At 37.8% G+C, this 23,259-nt stretch overlaps 1 protein-coding gene across 1 annotated transcript in view; it reads right to left on the minus strand.

Moving 5' to 3' along the window:
- The window catches only part of rad54l (RAD54 like), a 23,583-nt gene extending 16,117 nt beyond the window's left edge, over window positions 1-7,466 (minus strand). Inside the window, exons 1-5 of the mRNA XM_028811475.2 lie at window positions 7,198-7,466; window positions 6,703-6,814; window positions 4,986-5,066; window positions 2,154-2,270; window positions 1,564-1,624 (exon numbers count right to left, since the gene is read on the minus strand). Coding sequence (XP_028667308.2) covers window positions 1,564-1,624; window positions 2,154-2,270; window positions 4,986-5,066; window positions 6,703-6,705 — 262 coding nt within the window. The 5' untranslated portion in view covers window positions 6,706-6,814; window positions 7,198-7,466. The remainder of the gene's footprint in view (window positions 1-1,563; window positions 1,625-2,153; window positions 2,271-4,985; window positions 5,067-6,702; window positions 6,815-7,197) is intronic.
- Between the last annotated feature and the right edge of the window lie 15,793 nt (window positions 7,467-23,259).

A 23,259-nucleotide genomic window follows, 5' to 3' on the forward strand; every position in this document is an offset into this window, starting at 1 on the left:
TTACATCAAAGCACAGTTAATCCCTATATTAAGTAAAACAATTCATGTGAAAAACAGAAAAAGCAAGAATAAATAATGAACACTAAGAATTTAACCATTTAGTGTTTCGTAACTGCCAATGTAGAGATGTGCTCAATCTTTTTTGGCACTTTATATATTCATATAAAATAGAACATTTGACCTAAAAAAGGCAAACAATGTCTTATCCTGAATTACAACAACTGCAAAGCTGACATTCTCAAAAATCTCACCTAAAAATAACCATTACTTACCATTTGCTAAAACAAAACATAATATGACATTATTTTCTCAAATACTGTACATCTAATACAATTCAGGGTCATGGACTGTATGCTGCTGAAACAATGCCCAAACAGTGCACCGGTCTATTGCCGGAGTCACACTCACAAAAGGCCAATTTAGACCCGCTAATTAACATAACATGAATATTTTTGGCGAGGTGGAAGAAAACCTGGTTTACCCAGAGAAAAATCCACACAGACATGGTTATAACATGCAATCTCCATATAGGCAATGATGGGGCACTTGAGTTGAACCCAGGGTGCTGGATCCATAAAGCAGCACTAACCACTATGCTACCATGCTGGTGCTGTAACAAAGAGTGAATAATATACTAAACAATATATTTCATTTTTTCATTTCATTTCATATTGGCAATCTTTTAATGTGTTATTGTACAGTTAATGTACAGTATTTCATTATCAGAGCTCAAAATGATTCCACACTTTAGGGGAGAAAAGAAAAAAAAAACATTTTAGAGACAGAAAGAAATGCAGTTACAGTGGGTCTCAATTCAGTGTAAGTATGCTCGTTTTTTATTTGTTGGACTGCACAGTACGTGTTTGTCTAAGCCTTCAATAAGAATATTCCTTCATCCACACCTTGATTTGCAAAGAAACTTGACTAAAAAAATATATTTCAGCAAAATATATTCAGAAAAGTAATATGAATATAAATGTCTGTATATTATGGACAGCTTGATTAAGTGCTATAAGTTAGGTTAATGAATTGTTTGGAACCCAAAATATTTTTTTTCTGATAACATTCAATCAGATGAAATTATGTACAAAAGGCTGCCTTTCTTTCTGAAACAGAACATAATCATTAAGAGAATTTTGATCAAGGTTGTTCCCACATGTCTATAAATTTATAGCCTTACTATGCAATCAATACTCTTTAATTTTAAACATTTGCATGGTTTTGTACAGCCATTATTTTATCATCAAGAACATTCTACAAAATAGCTTATCCTCAAGATTTTGATGTTAAAACAAAAGTACTTTTTATGTTGCCCTTTACTGCAGAATAGTTACATTAATTAAATAGTTATATTACCTTAATCACATACAATACATCATAGAACTAGATATTGTAATTTAACCAGAATGAATCTGTTAAAAAAATGCTTTTACAAGCAAATATTCTGAAGCTGCAAATACCATAGTAGCAAATACCATAGTAGCTATACTTCTAAAACAAACAAAATGTGCATACTTTTACCTCGGCAATTTTTGAAGATAATATAAAAAGTAAAAAACATACCAGTGTAGTTTGGAATTGGAATTTTAAATGGCTTTGACAAAATACTCCGAATAAAGGCTTCCTAGTGGAGGAAAAAAAAAGATACAAAATAAGTACAATGTAAAACAGAATAAAGACAAAAAAAATGTAGGTAATATTTATAAAGAAATTAATAATATATGATATCTACTGTACCTCCTCATACTATATGTCATATCTAAGTTTTAACAGTTGTCTTTCCTATAAATATCACAAACTATTTCTAGAAGGCATATATTGCTAATTTACTTGAAGAATTTTCTTAGCTAATTTTCTTAATTCCTAAGAGGACTTAAATGTCATTTTCATGATGAACCCCACCCACAAAATCACTGCACAATGCAGCTAACAGACACTTACAAATGTTAATAACAGAATGTACTTGTATAACTCAAGATAAATAAAATATGATTAACAGAGTACTGCATAAACAGTAGAAGTGATAAGAAAAGAAGATCATAGACAATTACCAATCTTCTTGCTTTTTTGGTATCTTCATTTATTATCATGATGTTTTTAGCAATAGACTGGTGGATTTTAAACAAAATTGAAAGAGCTATATTAAATCTTACATGTTTGCTGCTGTCAATACAAACAGGTCGATTTGTAAGCTGTGTAAGAGGCCTTCGAAATGGAGACACATAGTTTTCTCTTCCTTCTTCTAATGTAACTTTCTTCCTTTTAGGTGTCTAAAAACAAACATAAGTGAGGCTTTTGTCAGTTTGCAGTACATATTTCATCTACGGCTTTTAAGTACACAATTATTCTATGCATAAACTGAAAAGAGTTCACTCATATGTTTTTCACCATATTAAAATACTCTGTTCACTAGTTATTAAATGAACACAACACCAGTCCACAATAAATGCATATATTTATAGTTAAAGAAACTTGATTCTAATTTGCAATTATAAATCACTTAAATGGAAGACATAGTTTTACAGAATTTTCTTTTTTATCCTTTGCAGTAATTATTGCTTATACCCCTTTTTATTTAATAATTACTAAAACACATTGAAACTATTTTCCTTGCTTACTTTACATGTACATTTTTTTTAAATTTAGAAAACAATGGTACAACTGTTTAACGACTCCTATACTTGGAGCTGTGACAAAGTAAGTGACTTTGTCTGGGTCATAGGTATTTGTGGGAATTCAGATAACATGTATTTGCCTCACAGTCCATCGCCCTAACTTTGTGGCCATGTACCCAAAAGCTATACTGTACTGTAAATTAAATTTTATTTATTCAAAGCATCTAATAAATCAAAGCTCTATAACAAGATTTTTCCCAAACACATTGGCAGGCAAAGTGAGTTGTTTAGTTTCAACAGTAGGGGATGAAAAGACAACATTGTGGATTACTGTAAAATGGTTTTGTCAGATTGTTTTTAGGTATCTAGCATCTACAATATACAGTGAGTTATCAGTAACAGATATCACTGCACAACAATTTTTTTTAAAAGTCTTGCTTCATGAAAAGTTTTTGCTGATTGTGACAGGTACCTACTGGGTATGCACAAATATAGTTTTGGTTTTACTGTATCACGTAGGAACTCTGACACAGTAAATAGACATTGTCACTCATAACATGTCTGATCTGGGGGCCAACAAAAATGCCCTCTTTGATCTTGGCGTCAGTTATTCTTGGGAACATCTGTCTTAAATAACGAAAACGTTCGCCTTCCTTGTTCAGTGCTTTCACAAAATTCTTCATGAGTCCCAGTTTTATGTGAAGAGGAGGCAAAAATATCTTTGCCACATTTTTCTGTCCTGGAACTAACTTTTTACGGAGTGGCAAGTTCTGTCGAGAATAGTGCAACTCTTTGGCACGGTTGTCCCATTCACAGATGAAACAACAGTACTTTGTATAGCCGAGCTGCAGTCCTAGTAACAGAGCAAAGACTGAGATCTCCACAGATATTCCAATTGTACCTGCTATACTGGACATGCAACAGTTCCATATTCTCATACGTTTCTTTTATGTGTGCTGCATAGCCAACAGGTACTGAAGGATAAATGTTGCCATTGTGTAGCAGAACAGCTTTCAGGCTTAACATCGACGAATCAATGAAGAGATGCCACTCTTCTGGGATGTGATCACAACTCAAGGCCGAGAACAATCTTTCAATGTCACAATAGAAACAGAGACTGTCGACTTGTGTAAAAAATTTGGTTATATCATGATGTCGGCCTCGAAACACAGAAATTTTCGTACCTGGTGACAGCAAACACCATTCCTGCAGTCTCGAACCCAGCAGCTCGGCTTTTGACAGACCCAAATCTCTGACCAAATCATTCAATTTGGACTGTGTTATCAGATATGGATTGCCTGATGTCACTGTCAGTACCCTGCATTGCAGTTTCTTCATCTGGTTCGTCTAACGTCCAATCCTCTGGTGGTTTCGGAATTGGAAGACTGTCGTCAAGTGGCATGGGTCTCTTTGCTGAAGGCAGATTAGGATATTCAATTGACTTCTTGTTTTTGGCAGAGAAACCAGACACATTAGTCAAACAGAAGTAACAATCTGTCACATGGTCTTCCTGTTCATGCCATATCATTGGAACAGCAAACGGCATCGTCTTTCGAGTCAGGCTCTCAGACTGACAGCACATGTTGCACAGCAAAAGTGAGGCACCCATTCCTTGTCTTGATCACCAATTTTGCAGCAGAAATACAGATGATAAGCTTTCTTCACAACAGCAGTCATCCAATGTCTCTGAGGCGCAAGTGTATATTTGCCACAGATATAGCAGAATGTATCGCGGCTGTTACGACATTGACGAGACATATCGCCCGCCACCAAAACGTTTATAGCATCAAGCTTACTTACTGTTATATTGCTACAGATACTATACTTTACTATACTGATACTATACGTACATACACACTGACTATCTATATTAACCAAATGAGCAGGATCGGTGTATGCAAGCCACCTTTATAGCGTGCTGAGACAGCGTCAAGCTCGTTCAGACCTGCCCAGGATGTCAACTTCCACAGAAAAGCTTCCAACCTGGCCTGATTCCATGCCTGGACATGCCCAGGCTGCACAAACCGTTGTTGATAAGTCACCTACAGGAGTGAAAATGTTTGGATACAAATATAAGAAAAAATCATGACAAAACTTAAACGGTACGTGATGGGTAAATTTTGATGTGATATTCATGATCAGCATCCAAAAATCTATAAGAAACACCCAACAGTGTTCAAGAAGCAAAAACTTTGTTGTGCAGTGTATTTAATAAGCACTAAGATCATATTTATCATTTGTTACAAAACGCTATTCCATATTGCTGTATAGGTTTAACTACTGTATAAATGCATATTAAGTAATAAAAATGATTTATTAATATCGTTGTGATAATTGTTTTAACTTGCATTCAAAAGCATTGTCACATACAGAGTCAGGATGCCAGTCTTCATCCCCTGAAGAGTCTCCCTGTTTTCTTTTGGCAATCTGACTTGGAGCAAGGCTTCTCCTCTAATAAATTAAAAAGACAAAAAAGGCAGTGGTTAGATGTAAAAATTATAAACAAACCTTCAAGCTTATTGTCCACTAAAAACACTGCATTGTGCTGTATAAAATTTAAAAAAAATTAGATTTTTCCGTGATTGTTTCGATGACAGCAAATTGTCACAACTTCTACTCAACAATAATTACTACAGTACCTGCTGATTCAATATAATAATATGTAAAAGAAATATTTACCTTCCAGATATATATACACCCTAACCTGTGGTATTGTGACTAATCCGTTGAAAAGGTAACTTAATCACCAGTTCCTAAGGTTTTCAATGATGAATGATTATAGTTTAGTGGACTTTAACTTTATACTAAGGAAACGCTTTGCACATTTGGTCAAAAATGTCATAAAGATATAGACGAGTTCCTATCACATGCTTACTGTTTAAACAAAAGCATAGAGACTGCACTATGTATTTTTTTACAAAGAAAAATCTACTTTATTCTTGACAAGTCTGGTTCCTATATCAAACCAATATTTCTGTATTTTTCAGCACTGTTCAATAATATTCAGGCTCAAATCTTGATGGGAAACTAAACAATATGAATGTTATTCCAAATATTAAATTATGGATTGGGGACTTTCTTTTAAATTGTTAATACTGTAGATTGTTAGAGCACAAAACACATTTTCAAAGGTCATTAATTTAAACACAGGAACCATGTCTTCTTTACTACACATGACAATAATGATCCAATAAACCTATTTACACTAAAACCAAAAACACAACAACGATCACTGTTTCATTATCAAGTATAAGTTTGTGCAATGACAACTATATCTGTGAATGCCAAAATGACTGAAGTAATTATATTTGACTTCCGTGGGCAGAAAATGCTATGTTCACCACTCATTGTACTGGGACAGAAAGCTGAAACAGTGACTGAAAAAAAAAAAAAATCTTACATTGACAATAATGTAAACTGGAATGAAAAAAAAAAATCTAAATGCAAGAACCTGGACTATTTAAAGTAGACAGAGGTCTCATGGTCTCCTTTTATTGCAGGGTGATGCAGCCCATTACCACTTTCAGCACCACTATCTATTTTAATAGTACAAACAACAAATACACACACACACACACACACACACACACACACACACACACACACATACATACATATATATATAAATAAAAATATAAGCTTTAACATGCTATCAGACATGTAGCTAAAATAATTGGAGTAGATGTAGATGACTTGATAAGAGTGTGCAAGAGAACTACAATAAAGAAACTGTTAACTTCTGTTACACACAGCACTTACCTTCAGTACATCATATAGAATAGATGCTATAAAACCCACATAAACTGATCCAGAACTTTCTTTCTCCATTGGGCCATAAGTACAGTATTTTCAACAAAAAAACACCAATGGTGGTAATGGTTTGAAAAGACTTTTCATATGCATGGTGAATATAACTGTGTGAAAAGTATTGTTTTCAAATGATGTAAACATTTCTGAATGTTGGTGCAATTTGAGCTTGCCTGTTTTTTTTATTGTCTATAAGGATACAACTTATAAGGCACATCTCACTAGTAGCGCTGATCAATAAGATAGCACACTTCCACCTTAAAACATTGTAATAACTTACCATTTTTTTGTTCACTATGTCCACGCTTTACACTCATTGAATGCTTTCCTTTTTTATGAGGTAATAAAATACTGTACTTGATTACAGATGGCAGTGGTGTGATTGATGAACTCTGAAAGTATAAAGTGCAGAAAATATTTGATTAATAAAAACACATAATGATATATTATTTACTTAACAGATCTATTGTATATAGCTTAGAAGGCATGTATTTCATGAAGAGTGTGTATTTGAAGAGCTACAATACGGTGATCAGCAAAAAAAACAATAAATAAAGTATGGTGTATGGGTTTAGATGCCCGTAATATTTCGTATAAATCAGCAGACGAACACAAGTAAATGTAAAACTGTTGATTCGTTTTTAAAAAGATCAAAATAAATAGCGCGATTAACATTTTAAGAAAAATGGATCACTAATCTGCCTCTCAAGACAGATGTACGATGTATCGTATACTAGCATAAATAACACGTTGTTTATAATTCCATTATACGCACAAATCTCTGTGTCTTCAGGCGTCCTGATGCAGTGCGGTGATGTTTATACCCGTTTATTTGGTTAAAACTATTAAATCCCCCGGTAAGACGTTTTTCATTTGGCACATTTTGTCTTGGATTCGCCAAAAAAATACTTCTCGTAGCTGGACAGATAGTACTCAGTTCGGTTCCAAATATGATTTTTGCGTTTAGATTAATCACTTGTGCCTTCTAATATGATGTAAGCACAGATGCTTCCTCTAGTTGAAAATAGCGCGCAGCAGTGTCGGGCCGTGTGATGTCTCAGAAACGGAATGCTATTTAGGACAAACTTAATTGAAAACGCATTTTCGAGGCACTGAACGCCGTCTACAGCATTAAGCAGTAAATATTCAAACTAAGCGACTGCTTCTGCGTCAGGTTCAACTGAATGATAAAAATTACAATCGATTCAATGCTTTGAATGCCGTCATAACTTATCCTTTGGTCACAGACTACGATATTGGAGAAAGGGAAGGGGGGCTGGGGGGGAGGTTGTGATAAGCGGTCTTTTGAAGAGACGTTTGCGAGGTGTGGTTAACAGGTCTTAACGATTCAGAGCCTGAACGATAGGGATGGGCGGATCGATACCACAGTAATCGATACTTCGATGCTCAAGCTGTACTCATTTGGTATCAAGTACCACAAATTTTTTCATGTGAGATTTGATTTCAAGGTTCTTGCAAAGACGTAGGATATACAAACGCACTTTCTATTAACATGTACTGAATTAACAAATGCGCTGTGTCGCAAGAATGCTATAAACTTCGCCCGTGCACCAGCGCAGACTGTGTACAACAATGACTAAGCAAAACCGTTGCTAGCGTTGTGTGGTGATACTTTTTACAGATATAAAAAACACAGACATGCGATATTTGTGAAAAAGGAGAAACATAGTGGCGAAACAAGCCGTCTATTTAAGCATTTAAAAAGCTGACCAACAGAAAGACGCGGAAAACATCAAAACAATGTAAATCTGAAACACGGTGAGTTAGCGGCAGCCAGTACCAGAGGAACGTTACAAGATAGTTTTTAAAAGAGGCACAAGATGTTATCCAGGCGGTGCTGATGCTAAGTTAGTTTGCGCCTTATTAATAATAAAGCTTACTAGTGTGCCAGCCGACTATTCGGTATCTAACCCGAGCGGCTGCCCAATTCCACACCCCAATTATTATCTGTGCCCTAGGCAAATGCCTAAGTCTTAATGGTGGCACTGGCCCTGTATCCGGGTAACTCTGCTACTAGCAGGGTTATGTAGACTGGGGTTTACTGAAGACGTTTAGTTCCGTTTAACATTTTGGTAGATAATGGTGTCTCTCCCTTCATTAAGAAAAGTAAAAAATACAAGCATGAGCCTTTAATGATTTAACTCCATCGTAACCTAAGGCTAGCTAATACAATATGTTCCATTTCAATTTGGATGGAGATTACATTGATACAAGTTTAAAATTGCCTATACTTCTATTAAAAATGCAGTGGACAGTATAACTAATAGCTTTGCCTAAACTGAAGATTAAAACGTTTCACTGAAACTAGTTGTTACCTCCAAAAAATAAGTGCCAGAGTAAATAAAAGTATTAATTATTTTGCTGTTTTTGTGGATTTAAAAGTATTATAATTGCATTATTAACAACATATAGTGTAATAAAACATCATTATTATGTGTACTATCCATCCATCCATTGTCCAACCCGCTGAATCCGAACACAGGGTCACGGGGGTCTGCTGGAGCCAATTCCAGCCAACACAGGGCACAAGGCAGGAACCAGTCCCGGGCAGGGTGCCAACCCACCACAGGACACACACAATATGTGTAATATTGTATTGTTAAATTTGTCTTGCACTCCTGTTTCCTCCCACAGTCCAAAGATACACAGGTTTGGTGGATTGGTGACATCGAGATGGCTGTAGTGTGTGTTTGGTGTGTGTTCATCCTACTATGGACTGGCACCCTGTCTAGAGTTTGTTCTAGCCTTACACCCTATGCTAGCTGGGATATTCTCCAGCAACCCTGGTCTGGATTAAGCTGGTTATAAAAATGACTTGACGTGATCATTCTACTAATATATAATTTGTGATGAATTTGTTATGATGACCTTGATGCTGTATCTTGATATTAGTTCATTAAAATATAGAGTGACCTATACCAATTAATAATAGCCATTCTAAAACAATATCCTAATTTGAAAACAAATTCCTGTACTAATTCAAAAATACTTGGTATTGGTATTGAAATACTGATACATAAAATACTTGTATCAGTATTGATTTCAACAAGGAGTATTGCTCATTACTGAGAGGGTCTTTGCAACTGAACCATCGCAATTTTTATTATGCTTCTCATTTTAAACAATGTTAACGAAAATGATCTAGTATAATGTTTACTGGATGTAATCTTATAAAGTAGGTATATCAGTCAAGAAGTTGATTTTACTTTGGCTGGTCATGTCAGTTATTAAAAAGCCCATTTAACAGACAATCTCTTTCATTATCAGCTATCACTAGATATCAATTTCATACTACAGTCATATATGGTGTGTGAGTATAGTAGCATAGTGGCATTTAGCACATCCTAAGACCTACAATACATTCCATTTCAGGTCAGACCAAATATACATGTGGAATTTTCATATTCTTCATCTCCATGTTTGTATTTTCCACCTACATTCCAAATATGCAATTGTTAGATTGACTGAGGACTCTAAATTGGTCCGGGCTAGGGACTGTAGATGTGCATGACCAGTCTGGGGTTTACCTGACTCTAAACCCAACAGGCATTTTTAAACCACCCATGAGATCACTTTCAACGAAGCCCTGTAAACAGTCTCAGTGCTAAGACAGTCCTTTTTGGCTTTAGAGATGCCAGTAACTAGAACTACTCCTTATATTAAACCTGCTCTTCTCATTTATCCACAAGTCAACTAAAAGTTCTTCTTTGAAATGTTTCATGTTTTTAGTGTTAGAAAATGAGCAAAATGCCGGGAAGCTGTTTTTATCAATGCACCATTGCCAAAAAATGTTCTAAAACAAGTAATTAAAATTTTCATTACAAATGTGTAAATATGTTTAAACAGCATTTATCATATTTATTATTCATTTAATTGGTTCCTAAACACAGCTGTTTTCCTACTTAGATTGGGTAATTTTTGTTATCCCACTAATCAGTTTTAATAACATGCTTTAACAGTTTAATGTTCAGCCAATCTGTTCTCTGTACAAATCAATAAAACCACCAGTGCATGTTTTGGAAATTTAATGTCACTCTGTTCCTTCTTTTAATTCAGAGACTTTGGTCATTGTGATCAAATGCCCATGTAATTTACTACTAGTGCAAAATGGATAAATCTGTACTCTTTTGCTTTTAATCAAAATTTTACTTTCAGAATATTGACAATTTATCATTATTACTAATTTAAGAATTAAATCCATCCATCCATTTCTTTATTTTGTTTTTTCAGAAATTTTGGGTTCAAGGTAACATTTCATCCTGGAAATGATACCAGACGATCACACCCTCACTCACCTTTACAGAAGCATTTTAGAACTATCAGTGGACCTAACATGTACAGAATTTATCAAAGACCTTTAGGAGCTTGAAGGAATATGGCTAAAAGCATTAAAAATGAGGGCAAAAAGTCACAGAGTACTTAAAGAGAATTACTTTACACATAAAAGTTTGGTTTAACAAACAACACTTAATTCCAATGAATATTATTTTAACAATGAAGATTTTGTATTATAACTTCCTTTAAACCTCCTTTTAACCACTTGTCATTTCTATATACCTTCCCCTAAGACATAATGTGTTTTGTCGTATTGCTGTACAGTCAGGAGTATATCCTGATTAACCAGTCACAGTTTACGCGAGATGGCTCTGTTGGTTGCTGAACAGATTCATGTGTAATCCAGGATCTGTTTTCAAAAACTGAATTAAGGAATGTCTCCATTTGAGGAATGTAAGGTTTAACTGAGCAGGGCACAGCTATCAAAGAGACTTCTTCAGCTCAGGGTATTTTTCAAAGCCTCTGGCTTTTCATAAGGTGGCAGCACAGCTCCAGATTTGAACTGAAAATATGCATATACTTCACCACAAAACAACCAGATACTGTATAACACATATTGTCTGTTTTTGTTTATTTTTTACATGATATTTGCATTTCATTTCAAGTGTTCTTAAGTCTAACCTTATATGTAAAATGTAGAACCTACAAAAATATACAAACAAAGAAATATTGGGGAAAATATAGCATTTTTGCTATAGTTAGATTATTTACTAAAAATCTACTCATGGATTTTTACTTAAGTAGCTCCATACAGGGCAGCTTTTGTTTGTGACCATCCAGATTAAACAATAGTTTCTGTGCTGAACAATGGAGAAGTTAGTTTGAAAGTCCTCTAAAGGATATCTCAGATTACAAAGAATGAAGACTTTTGTAAACATGTGCTAAACCAGTTTTTTAGTCTCAAAAGGCTAAGAAATTATTATTCCTAATTAACCATTTAACTTATTTATTTGACCAAAATTTCAATAAGTCAATCTTTGTGTATAGAGCCCTTCAGAAAACACACCATTACAGGACAGTTTACAAAACAATCACAAGTACAATTCCTAAAAACAAAGAAAAATTCAAGATCTTTATATATACCGCAAATAAAAAAGGAAAACATCTTTGGAAACTAAAGGTGAACAGAACAGAAAATTGAGAGAACAGTACAAACTGGATCAGTACAGCTTAAACACAAGAGTCAGTTAAGCAGTAATATTAAAGTTATCAATTTACAAAATGTCACAACTGGGTGAAGTTTTTCTTTTTTTGATTTTCTTTTTCAATTTTCTTCCTTTTTAGTTATTCTGGAGTATGTTCAGACTATAATCTATCAATCTGTTATTCTGGAGTATGTTCAGACTATAACCAATCAATCTATTTATCTATCATACTCTGTATGTGAGCTGGTGCATAAAAGTGCAGGTGTCACCGAAAAGCTACTTTCATAAAAATAATGAATATGAAACAACTGTCTTGCAAACACATCTGACCCATACATATGTTGCAAAAATGACAACCTTTTTGTAAAGTTATTTTGCCTAGTTGACCATTTCTTGTAATGATTATTGTTTTTTATCTCAGTTACTATCGAAAATCACTCTTTTCTCACAGAGTTGCTCTCGACCTATAACACGATTCCCTAACTCACTGTTGTAGTTAACAAAGTGTCATTTTTGGGAGAATCTCCTACATAGAAGGTAGGAGACCGGGGTGGGGACATTGTTGGTTTGCCTCAGGAAATAGCTGCCTATTAACTCATGTGAGTTCTGACAAGATGTGAGGAGTGCTGGTACAGAGTCCTGAAAGATAAAATGACCATACTCCAAAGAGTAAAAAGTAGAAGCACCACACACCAGAAAATAGTGACCCACTTAAAGGATTGTTACTGCAGTCTTTCTACTATACATCTTCAGTAGTAGGATGTTGTACCTTGTTAGCCATTATTGATGAAATGTGAAGTCAAGTAAAATTATGTAATCATATTACATCTTGCCTGAAGAAGGGTCTGAGTTGCCTCGAAAGCTTGCATATTGTAAATATTTATGGTTAGCCAATAAAAGGTGTCATTTTACTATACATCTTCTAAACAGGATACTGTTGCTGAAACAAGGAATGAGACTAGAAACTGTGATTCAAACAAAACAAAAACAGACTCGTACTTTTCCTGCTAGCATAGGTACTTCAACAACTAATAAAGAACTAACTGTTCTAAAAGGAATCCCTCTGCCATTTTATAAATAACACATCAGCAAAATTCCATCCAGAAATGTACTTGATACATAAAGGAGGCATGAAAACTAGCTGAATAATCCACTTGATCCCTTCAATATTATTCTCAATATTATTCTCTGTTCATTAATATTCTCTGTTTGACAAAGAGCTGCAGGCTGCTCAGCTACCTAAAACCAACCAGAGCTACTATACTTTCCACACAGTATTTCCAACAAACAAGTATTTTTTTTAAATTAGTGGCTTTAAGAAAGTAATGTAGCAACCTCCGCACCAGGCTCGAAAAAAGACGAAGTAAAAAAAAAAACAGACAGACGTAGTAAAGTCTCTCAAAAGTTTTACTTGAACAGTCTAGAAAAGAAACACCAACCTCAAAAACCCCAAACACCAAAAAAAAAAACAAAAACCTTCTAGCACCCTGTCCAACCCCTCCTCCCATCCCGGGGCCCACCCCCCACCCTTACCACATCAATCAATACCCCGCTGTCAGTCTTCTGTGCTGTTCTCCGCCCTCCCTCAATCGGACCTAGCAGTCACACACAAAAAAAAAGAAAAGGCTTCAGCCTGGCTGGGACGCTACAGTAATAATAATAATAATAATAATGCATTTTACATTTACTTATTTGGCTGACACCTTTATCCAAGGCATCTTGTAACATTTATTGCACAATTGGTTATATTTCTTTTGATTTTCCAATTGGACCACAGGCAGGTTAAGTGAGTTTCTAATGGTTACACAGTGTCAACAGCAGGATCTGAAGTCCAAAGCCATAACCATATATTTATACAGTACAGTATTTTAAAATAAAATGATGTGTTAAAATAAATTTAAATTTTACTGATATAGTGCCAGGGCGGCACGGTGGCGCAGTGGGTAGCGCTGCTGCTTCACAGTTAGGATATCTGGGTTCACTTCCAGGGTCCTCCCTGCGTGGAGTTTGCATGTTCTCCCTATGTCTACGTGGGTTTCCTCTGGGTACTCGGGTTTCCTCTGGCAGACCAAAGACATGCAGGTTAAGTGCATGTGACGATGTGGGTTCGACTCCATGCTCCCATCTGCTGTTCGGGAGCCCTTGAACCCGTCACCGTTGGTAATGCTACCAATGAGCTAAGCAGTGAGGCAACAACATAGCAAGGGGATGATGAAAAAGTGCAAAGTGCTTTTATTAAAACAATCAACAAAACAAGGTGTTCAAATTAATCAAGTGCAGTGTCTTAAAAACAGTCTTCAATAAATAATCCAATAAAACCAGAAATGAAAAATGGAGGTTAAAAACAATAGAAAAAGTCTTCTAAAAACAACAAGGTTAAAATAACGCAGGAAGCAGTACTTTAAAACATTTACAGAGCCCGGTGTCTTCTTCCCTAGCGTCTCTCCTGCTTCTCCTGTTTGGGCCCTGCAGCAGGTGAGTCGTTCTCTCTGCAGCTGACCTTCACTCTTGCTTGACCAGTCTGGAGGCCTCCCAATCCTGGCTTTGGTCGCGCACTCATCCCAGGCCCGAGACTTGGTATCCTTGACGACCAGGACGCTCACGTCAAGGACTTCACCCACCAAGCCTCTGACTCCTGCTGCCTTCCCGGCCTTACGTGGCCAGTCGTCCTACTTCACTGGTCACTCCCGCTACATGATCATTCAGCGGGAGCAACCACTACTACTACTCCCGGGTGTCGGCCCAACACCCAGGCTTCTCGTACAGCTGCAATGTGAGCCTGCACTCGCTCGCTCGCTCTCCCGCACTGGCTCTCTGTCTCTCTCCCCTACTTCGTGCTCTCCAGCAACCTCCATCTTTCTTTCTCTCTTTCCTTTCTTTTTCTTCTCCCCTTCCTAGCTGACTTGCACTTCTATATATCGAGAGGGCATAGCAGCTGCGGAAAATTAGCAGCCCCAGGGACAATCACGGATGTGGGCGGTTTCTCACCTGTGCACTTAGGAGAGAAACGCCCACACCGCAAATCGCCCTGAGAACTGCTTCAGCCACACAACCACCATGCCCCCTCGCTAAGCTGCGAGCGCTGTGATTATTTATTTTAAAAACTGGCCTTTGATGGGAGCTGGGGACCCGCTATACCACAGTGCATTGGCGATTCTAAATTGTCCTTGGTGTGTGTGTGTGTGTGTGTGTGCGCGCCCTGCAGTGGACTGGCGCCCTTCCTGGGGTTTGTTTCCTGCCTTGACCCCTGTGTTGGCTGGGATTGACTCCAGCAGACCCCCGTGACCCTGTAGTTAGGATATAGCGGGTTGGATAATGGATGGATGGATGATATAATGCCATGTCTTAGTCTAACCAAGCCATGGGGGATGCACAACCCAGTTTGTTTCTTCATACCAGTCCCAAGCCCAGATAAATGGATAGGGTTACGTCAGGAAGGGCATGGGGCCCATCCAGAATTTTTGCCTGATCAATATGCGGACAACAATACAAAATTCCATACAGGATCGCTCAAGGCCCAGGTTAACAATGGCCACCACCAGTACTGTTAGCCAACAGTTTGCTGAGGAAAATTAGGCTACTGTTGGCTGAAGGAGAAGAAGTGGGGGACAGCATATCCAGAGGCAGGGGGAAAGGAGGAAGGTTAGGAGAGTGGAAGTTAGGGTAGCAACTTTGAATGCTGACAGTATTACTGGTAAGGAGGGAGAACTAGATGATACGATGTAGTGAAGGAATGTTGCTATATTGTGCGTGCAAGAGACCAGATGGAAGGGGAATAAGGCCAAGTGTATCAGAGGCGGGTTCAAATTGTTCTTCCATGGTGTGGATGGGAGGAGAAATGGGGTAGAGTTTATCCTGAAGGAGCAGTATGTCAAGAGTGTTTTGGAAGTGAAAAGAGTGTCAGATAGAGTGTTGATTATGAGGTTGGAAATTGAAGGTGTGATGATGAATGTTATTAATGCATATGCCCCACAAGTTAGGTGTGCAATGTACAAGAAAGATTTCTGGAGTGACTTGGATGAAGAGGTGGAGAGTGTACCCGAGAGAGAGAGAGAGAGAGAGAGTGGTGATTGGAGCAGATTTCAATGGACATGTTGGTGAAGGGAACAAATGGGATGAGGAGGTGATGGGTGGGTACGTTATGAAGGAAAGGAATGAAGAAGGTCACATGGAAGTGGATTTTGCAAAAAGGATGGACATGGCTGTGGTGAATACATATTTTAAGATGAGGGAGGAACACAGGTTTACGTACAAGAGTGCAGGAAGATGCCCACAGGTGGATTATATCCTATGCAGGAGGGTCAGTCTGAAGAAGACTGGAGACCTCAAAGTGGTGGCAGGGGAAGCGTAGTTAGGAAGCATTGGATGGTGGTCTGCAGGATGATGGTGGAGATCAAGAAGAGGAGAAGAGTTAGGGCATAGCCAAAGATCAAATGGTGGAAGTTGATAAAGGAAGACTTTAAGGTGATATTTGGAAAAGAGGTAAGACAGGCACTAGGCAGTGGTGAAGAGTTACCAGATAGCTGGGTAACTATGGCAGAAGTGGTAAGAAATAAAGCTAGAAGGGTGCTTGTTGTGACATTTTGATAAAGGAAGAGAGAGAGAGAGAGAGAGAGAGGTTAAGAGCATGCACTGATACAACACATTGCCACACCCACCACATGACAAACCAACTCAGGATCCCAGATTAGGACCTGAGTACAGACATGGAATGGGTGACAGCTCAGCATCACACTAGTTCAGATGGAATAGAACAGTGTGAGTTTTTTTTTTTTTTTATGGTGGCTGGAGTGCCAATTCTACCACCAACCCCCAGGTATTCCCTGCAGGTTGGAGGGCCTACATGCAGGGCTGGATGTAGATTAACATCATACCCAGGACGGAAAAATTGCAGGTTAAGGGTCTTGCTAAAGGGCCCAACAGAGTAGAATGTCTTTTGGCATTTACGGGATTCAACCCGGCAACCTTCCGATTACCAGTGCAAATCTCTAGCCTAAGAGCCACCATTTCGACAAAGGAAAGAGGACAAAGAAACCTGGTGGTGGAATGGGGAAGTACAGGAGAGTATACAGAGGAAGAGATTGGCAAAGAAATGGGATAGTCACAGAGATGATGAAATTTGACAGGAGTACAAGGAGATAAGGCATTAGGTGAAGAGAGAGGTGGTGAAGGCTAAAGATAAGGCATATGATGAGTTGTATGATAGGTTGGATAGTAAGGAGGGAGAAAAGGATCTGTATAGATTGTCTAGATGGAGGGACCGAGCTGAGAAAGATGAGAAGCAGGTTAGGGTGATAAAGGATAATGATGGAAACATGCTCACAAGTGAGGAGAGTGGGCTGAGCAGATGGAAAGAGTACTTTGAGAGAGAGGGAAGGTTGGATGATGTGGAGATAGTGAACCAGGAAGTGCAAAGAGGAAGTAAGGACATCTATGAAGAGGATGAAGAATGGGAAGGCTGTTGGTACAGATGACATACCTGTAGAAATATGGAGGTGTTTAGGAGAGATGGCAGTGGAGTTTTTAACCAGACTGTTTAATGCAATCTTGGAAAGTGAGAGAATGCTTGAGGAGTGGAGAAGAAGCGTACTGGTGCCAATTTTTAAGAATAAGGGGTATGTACAGAACTGTAGTAACTTCAGAGGGATACAATTGATTAGCTACTGCATGAAGTTATGAGAATGAGTAATGGGAACTAGGTTAAGAAGAAAGGTGATGATTAATGAACAGTGGTAGGATTTCATGTTTGGAAACAGCACTACAGATGCAATGTTTGCTCTGAGGGTGTTGACAGAAAAGTATAGAGGAGGCCAAAAGGAGTTGCATTGCATAATTGTGGACCTAGAATAAGCAGATGACAGAGTGCCTAGAGAGGTTGTGGTATTATATGAGGAAGTCAGGAGTGGCAGAGAAATTTGCAAGAGTGGTACAGGATATGTATGAGGGAAGTGTGACGCGAGGTCTGTGGTAGGAGTGATGGATGTGTTTAAAGTGGAGGTGAGATTAAATCAGGGATGGCCCTGATCCCTTTCATATTTTCAATGGTGATGGACAGGTTGACAGAGAAGATTAAACAGGGATACCCATGGACTAAAATGTTTGTGGATGACATTGTGATGAGTAATGAGAGTAGGGAGAAGGTTGAGGAGACCCTGGAGAGGTGGAGATATGCTCTAGAGAGGAGAGGAATGAAAGTCAGTAAGACCAAGACAGACTACATATGTGTGAACAAGACGGAGGTTAGAGGAATGGTGAGGGTGTGTGAGTTTAAATAATTAGGATCAAAAGTACAGAGTAATGGGGAGTGTGGAGGGGAGGTGAAGAAGGGAGTGCAGGTAGGGTGAAGTGGGTGTGGCAGAGAGAGTGTCTCGAGTGATTTGTGACAGACGGGTATCAACAAGTGTGAAAGGAAGGTCTGCAAGATGGTAGTGAGACCAGCTATTTTATATACTAATTCGAAAGAACAACTCACACCTTGTATGCTACATTTTCTAAGCCTATTTTGTACAAACTACAGTGAATGTTAAATATATAGAATTAAGCTATAGTAAAGAGAACTCCTGAGTTTTTTTAATCGAATGTTTTTGCACATCCTTTACAATGCTGAACAGTGGAAAACAGTAATAATCCCCCAGTTTAAAATGAGTCTGACACACTGCCCAGGGATAGTTCTTTCCTTGCTGCCGGGAAAGACTCTTGCAGCCTATGACCCTAATTTTATACTAACATAGTGAAACACCTATTTATTAAAAAGTGTACAATGGCAAGTCCGTCTGTTTCAGTCACTTTATGTATTTAGGAACCTCTGTTCACTGAATATGCTAGCCCCCAAATCACTCTTTCTTTGTTTATCTTTGTGCCCTCATTCATTGAGCATTGAGAACTCCTGTGAATACCAGATATTTTGTCATTTTATACATATAGATAATCAGGTTATAAATGCATAGCTATGTTTAGAAAATAGTTGGATGGATTTTTTAAACTTAAAAAAAATGTTTTGAGATTTCCATCCATTATGCTTTATCGTTTGCAATATAAAGTCATTTCATGAGACATAGCCTTTGTAGGCATAATGTCATGGATGACAGAAACTACATCCAACCTCTAAGTCACAAATAGCTCTTTACATTGTTTACAGTAGGTTTTGATTCTGGGTTGCCTAAGTGCAGAGTTTATAAATTTGTTTTTCCCAGAAGATAAATCACATGATTATGACACTATCTGAAACAAGAAGGTAATCATACTGTATTTGCAAAATAATGCAATTACAACTTTGACTGCTTGGAATGAGCTTTATTAATGCTTCCTTGGCAATGTAAGAAATTCTGTGTTTCTGAATGTCCATTATTGTTCAGAATCAGTCTATTGCCTTTTTAATTTAGAACTTATATTATTTTTTGCAAATTTCAGAATAAGCTGTGAAATGTGAAGGTTTTCAATGCAATCTTATTACGGGATGGGATATATTAGACCATGAACAGTCAGTTTTTGATCACTATGTGTTGGAAACAGGAATATGACAAAGAATTCAAGGTACTGACTTTCCTTCCAAATATCCCAGATCTCAATCCAATCAAGCATCCGTGGGATTACTGTATAAACAAGTCCAATCCATGGATGACCAACTCACAGGACTTCAAGGATCTACTACTAATGTCTCAGTGCCATATACCACAGGACACCTTCAGTGGACTTGTGGAGTCCATGCCTTGAGGAGTCCGAGATGTTGTGGTGGCACAAGGGGAACCTACACAATATTAGGCAGGTGGTTTTAATATTGAGGCTGACTGGTGTATAAACCAATAAAGTTTATTTGTTATTGGCTCCAACTCAAGAGCTTCAGCTCCCCTTTTTCTTTAATTCTAGCATCCCTGTATCTTAAAACAATATTCAATGTGGCTATCTTAAGAGTTATTCTTGACAGTGGACCAGTTGTCCTATCTCAGCAGGAATTATGATCCACTATTTGCGATCTGACTTTATGTCTTCAATGTAGACATACTTGCTCAAGGCTTTGGCACTTGATGTTTGAACTACAGTTTAGTGTGCCAAATAGCTTTTGTGTGAAATGTTGTACCACATCACATGTCTCGACTCTCATTAGTTGTTGTTACCACATATAGTAGCATCTGAAGTCTGTATTGAAGTTCCATACAACAGCCAACTTAACACATACCCTTTGTAAAACTGAGACAGAATCTCTAAATCTGGTCTTCAAATTTTGTAAAATTTACTCTCTGAAACCGTTGTATGATTGGCTTTGAGGTACCTTAACTCAAGCATTCAAGTCTATGCTGAATAAAACGCTTTGTTTCTCATTTCCTAAACATCTCAATTCAATGCGATATTAGTAATATCCTCACCTCAGCCATATTATTGCAGTTAGGCATAAGCGGACTACCATAACAATGTTTATTTCTATAGCACATTTTCATACATATTATGTAGCTCAAACTGCTACCAGTTCAAACCAGTAATTACATGCAAAGAAAAAACAAACTAAAATTAAAGAGAAACATAATTTAGGAATCGTATACAAAAATAAATCACACTTACATAAGAGATACATAATTAAGAGAAATAGAACACTTAAAAAATAAATAAATCTCTAAATGACAGACCATAGTCTACTTCTCCAACACAAATAGTGCTATGCCTACTTTTTTTTTTTTAAATATACTGCTCAAAAAAATGAAAGGAACACTATTTAATCCAAGTATAGCATCAAGTCAAAGCAAGTTCTGGGATACTGATCTGTTAATCAGTTTCAGCTGTTTTGGTGTTAATGGAATTAACAACAGGTGCACTAGAGGAGCAACAATGAGACGGCCCCCGAAACAGGAATGGTTTAATAGGTGGAGGCCACTGACTTTTTTCACTAGTTTTGCATTTTGCTACAGTCAATGTCACTATTAGAAGCATAAGGAGATACCTGGACCCTACAGACATTGCACAGGTAGTCCAATTTCTCCAGGATGGCACATTAATACGTGCCTTTGCCAGAAGGATTGCTGTGTCTCCTAGTACAGTCTCAAGGGCATGAAGAAGATTGCAGGAGACAGGCAGTTACTCTAGGAGAGCTGGACAGGGCCATAGAAGGTCCTTAACGTATCAGCAGGACCGGTATCTGCTTCTTTGGGCAAGGAGGAACAGGATGAGCACTGCCAGACCCCTACAAAATGACCTCCAGCAGGCCACTGGTGTGAATGTCTCTGACCAAACAATCAGAAACAGACTTCATGAGGGTGGCCCAAGGGCCCGACATCCTCTAGTGGGCCCTATGCTCACAGCCCGGCACCGTGGAGTTCGATTGCCATTTGCCATAGAATGCCAGAATTGGCAGGTCCACCACTGGCACCCTGTGCTTTTCACAGATGAGAGCAGGTTCACCCCGAGAACATGTGACAGACGTGAAAGGGTTTGGAGAACGTTATGCTGCCTGTAACATTGTTCAACGTGACCGGTTTGGTGGTGGGTCAGTGATGGTCTGGGGAGGTATATCCATGGAGGGACGCACAGACCTCTACAGACTAGACAACGGCACCTTGACTCCCATTAGGTATTGGGATGAAATCCTTCGACCCATTGTCAGACCCTATGCTGGTGCAGTGGGTCCTGGGTTCCTCCTGCTGCACAACAATGCCCAGCCTCATGTGGTGAGAATATACAGGCAGTTCCCGGATGATGAAGGAATTGATACCATTGATTTGTCCCCACGCCTGCCTGACATATATCCAATAGAACACCTCTTGAACATTATGTTTCGGTCCAACCGATGCGGTCAGATTTCACCTCAAACCGTCCAGGAGCTCACTGATGCCCTGGTCCAGATCTGGGAAGAGATCCCCCGGGTCACCATCCGTTGTCTCATTAGGAGCATGCCCCGACATTGTCAGGCATGCATTCAAGCACGTGGGGGCCAAACAAACTACAGAGTACGATTTGGAGTTGCTGCAATGAAATTTGAGCAAAATGGTCTAGCCTGCTGCATCACTTTTTCATTTTGATTTTCAGGGTGTCTTTGAATTCAGCCCTCTGTAGGTTGATAATTTTCATTTCCATCAAACGATGTGGCATCCTTTCATTCCTAACACATTACCCAGTCCATATCAGTATAGGTATCCAGCACAATTTTTTTTCCTCATTGAGATCTGACGTGTTATCAAAGTGTTCCTTTAATTTTTTGAACAGTTTAGTTTCAATAATGATGTGGTCTGATGTTTAAAAGTGCTTTGTAAGGACAAGTGATTATTTACTTCCAATTAAAAATGTGTAGGCAGTCAGTTCACTGTAATACTTATTTCATTCTAAAGTACAAAGTGTTGCTGGATTCAATTGTCTATTAAAAATATTGTATTATACCTACAAAAAGACAGTATAAATATTCAAAAAAAGAAAATGGTGTCAAAAGGCTGCAAGTCATTTTTTGTTCAAAATAAATAGGTGGCACATTACTTACCGAAGCAACCTTAAAACTCTAGAGACTGGGGCTTTGTATGCAAGGTCAGACACTGTCTTTGGATTTTCTCCTGATGCTTTTGTTTTCCACCCGCATGCCAAAGACATGCAAGTTACTATAAGTTAAATAGGAACTTTAAAATTGATGAAGTGTGAGTAAATGTAGAGGTAGGGTTATGTGCGTTTGTGTGTGGGTGAGGGAAGAGAGGTTACCCTGTGATTTAATGATGCTGTATGTGGGACCGATTTCATGAACTGCATAAGCAGGTTAGAGGGGGAAAAAAAATGGATGAACCAAACAAACAGAATAATAATTAGAATCTCTTTGGAGTCACTGATTAACTTTTAAAGTTTAATGGTGCATTGACTGATCCAATACCATTTAAAATTATTGCATGACTAGAAATACATAATATTAAAAAAAAAAAAAAAGAAAAAAACCCACACTCACACACACACACACACACACGAGCTTCCTTGCCCAGGTATACTGTCACATCAATAACTTGTTTGGTAAATGAGAATCATTAATCCTACAGCACTATCCCTGCTGTTCATTTAATTTTACCAGCTGCTGAAACTTTGATTATGTGGGGGCGTATCTAACATCCAATTAAACTAATTTTAACAATCTAAGTATTGTATAATTTTTATTGCATTACAAATTTCTTCCTAAAAAGAAAACATCAAGCTTAGATGATTTTGTAAAAGTTATATACCATGATAGGCATTTGTTAGTAGTCTTTTTGGAGACTGCAGTGTTCACATGTGTATGAAGCCATTGTGTAAACAAAATCCACAAAAGCACACTTACTAAAAACATAAAAAAAAGTTTATTAAAATTTGTTACATGAACAAGTAATTCGTGCAGCATTACA

This window comes from Erpetoichthys calabaricus, chromosome 10 (assembly GCF_900747795.2).
Source record: "Erpetoichthys calabaricus chromosome 10, fErpCal1.3, whole genome shotgun sequence".
NCBI lineage: Eukaryota > Metazoa > Chordata > Cladistia > Polypteriformes > Polypteridae > Erpetoichthys > Erpetoichthys calabaricus.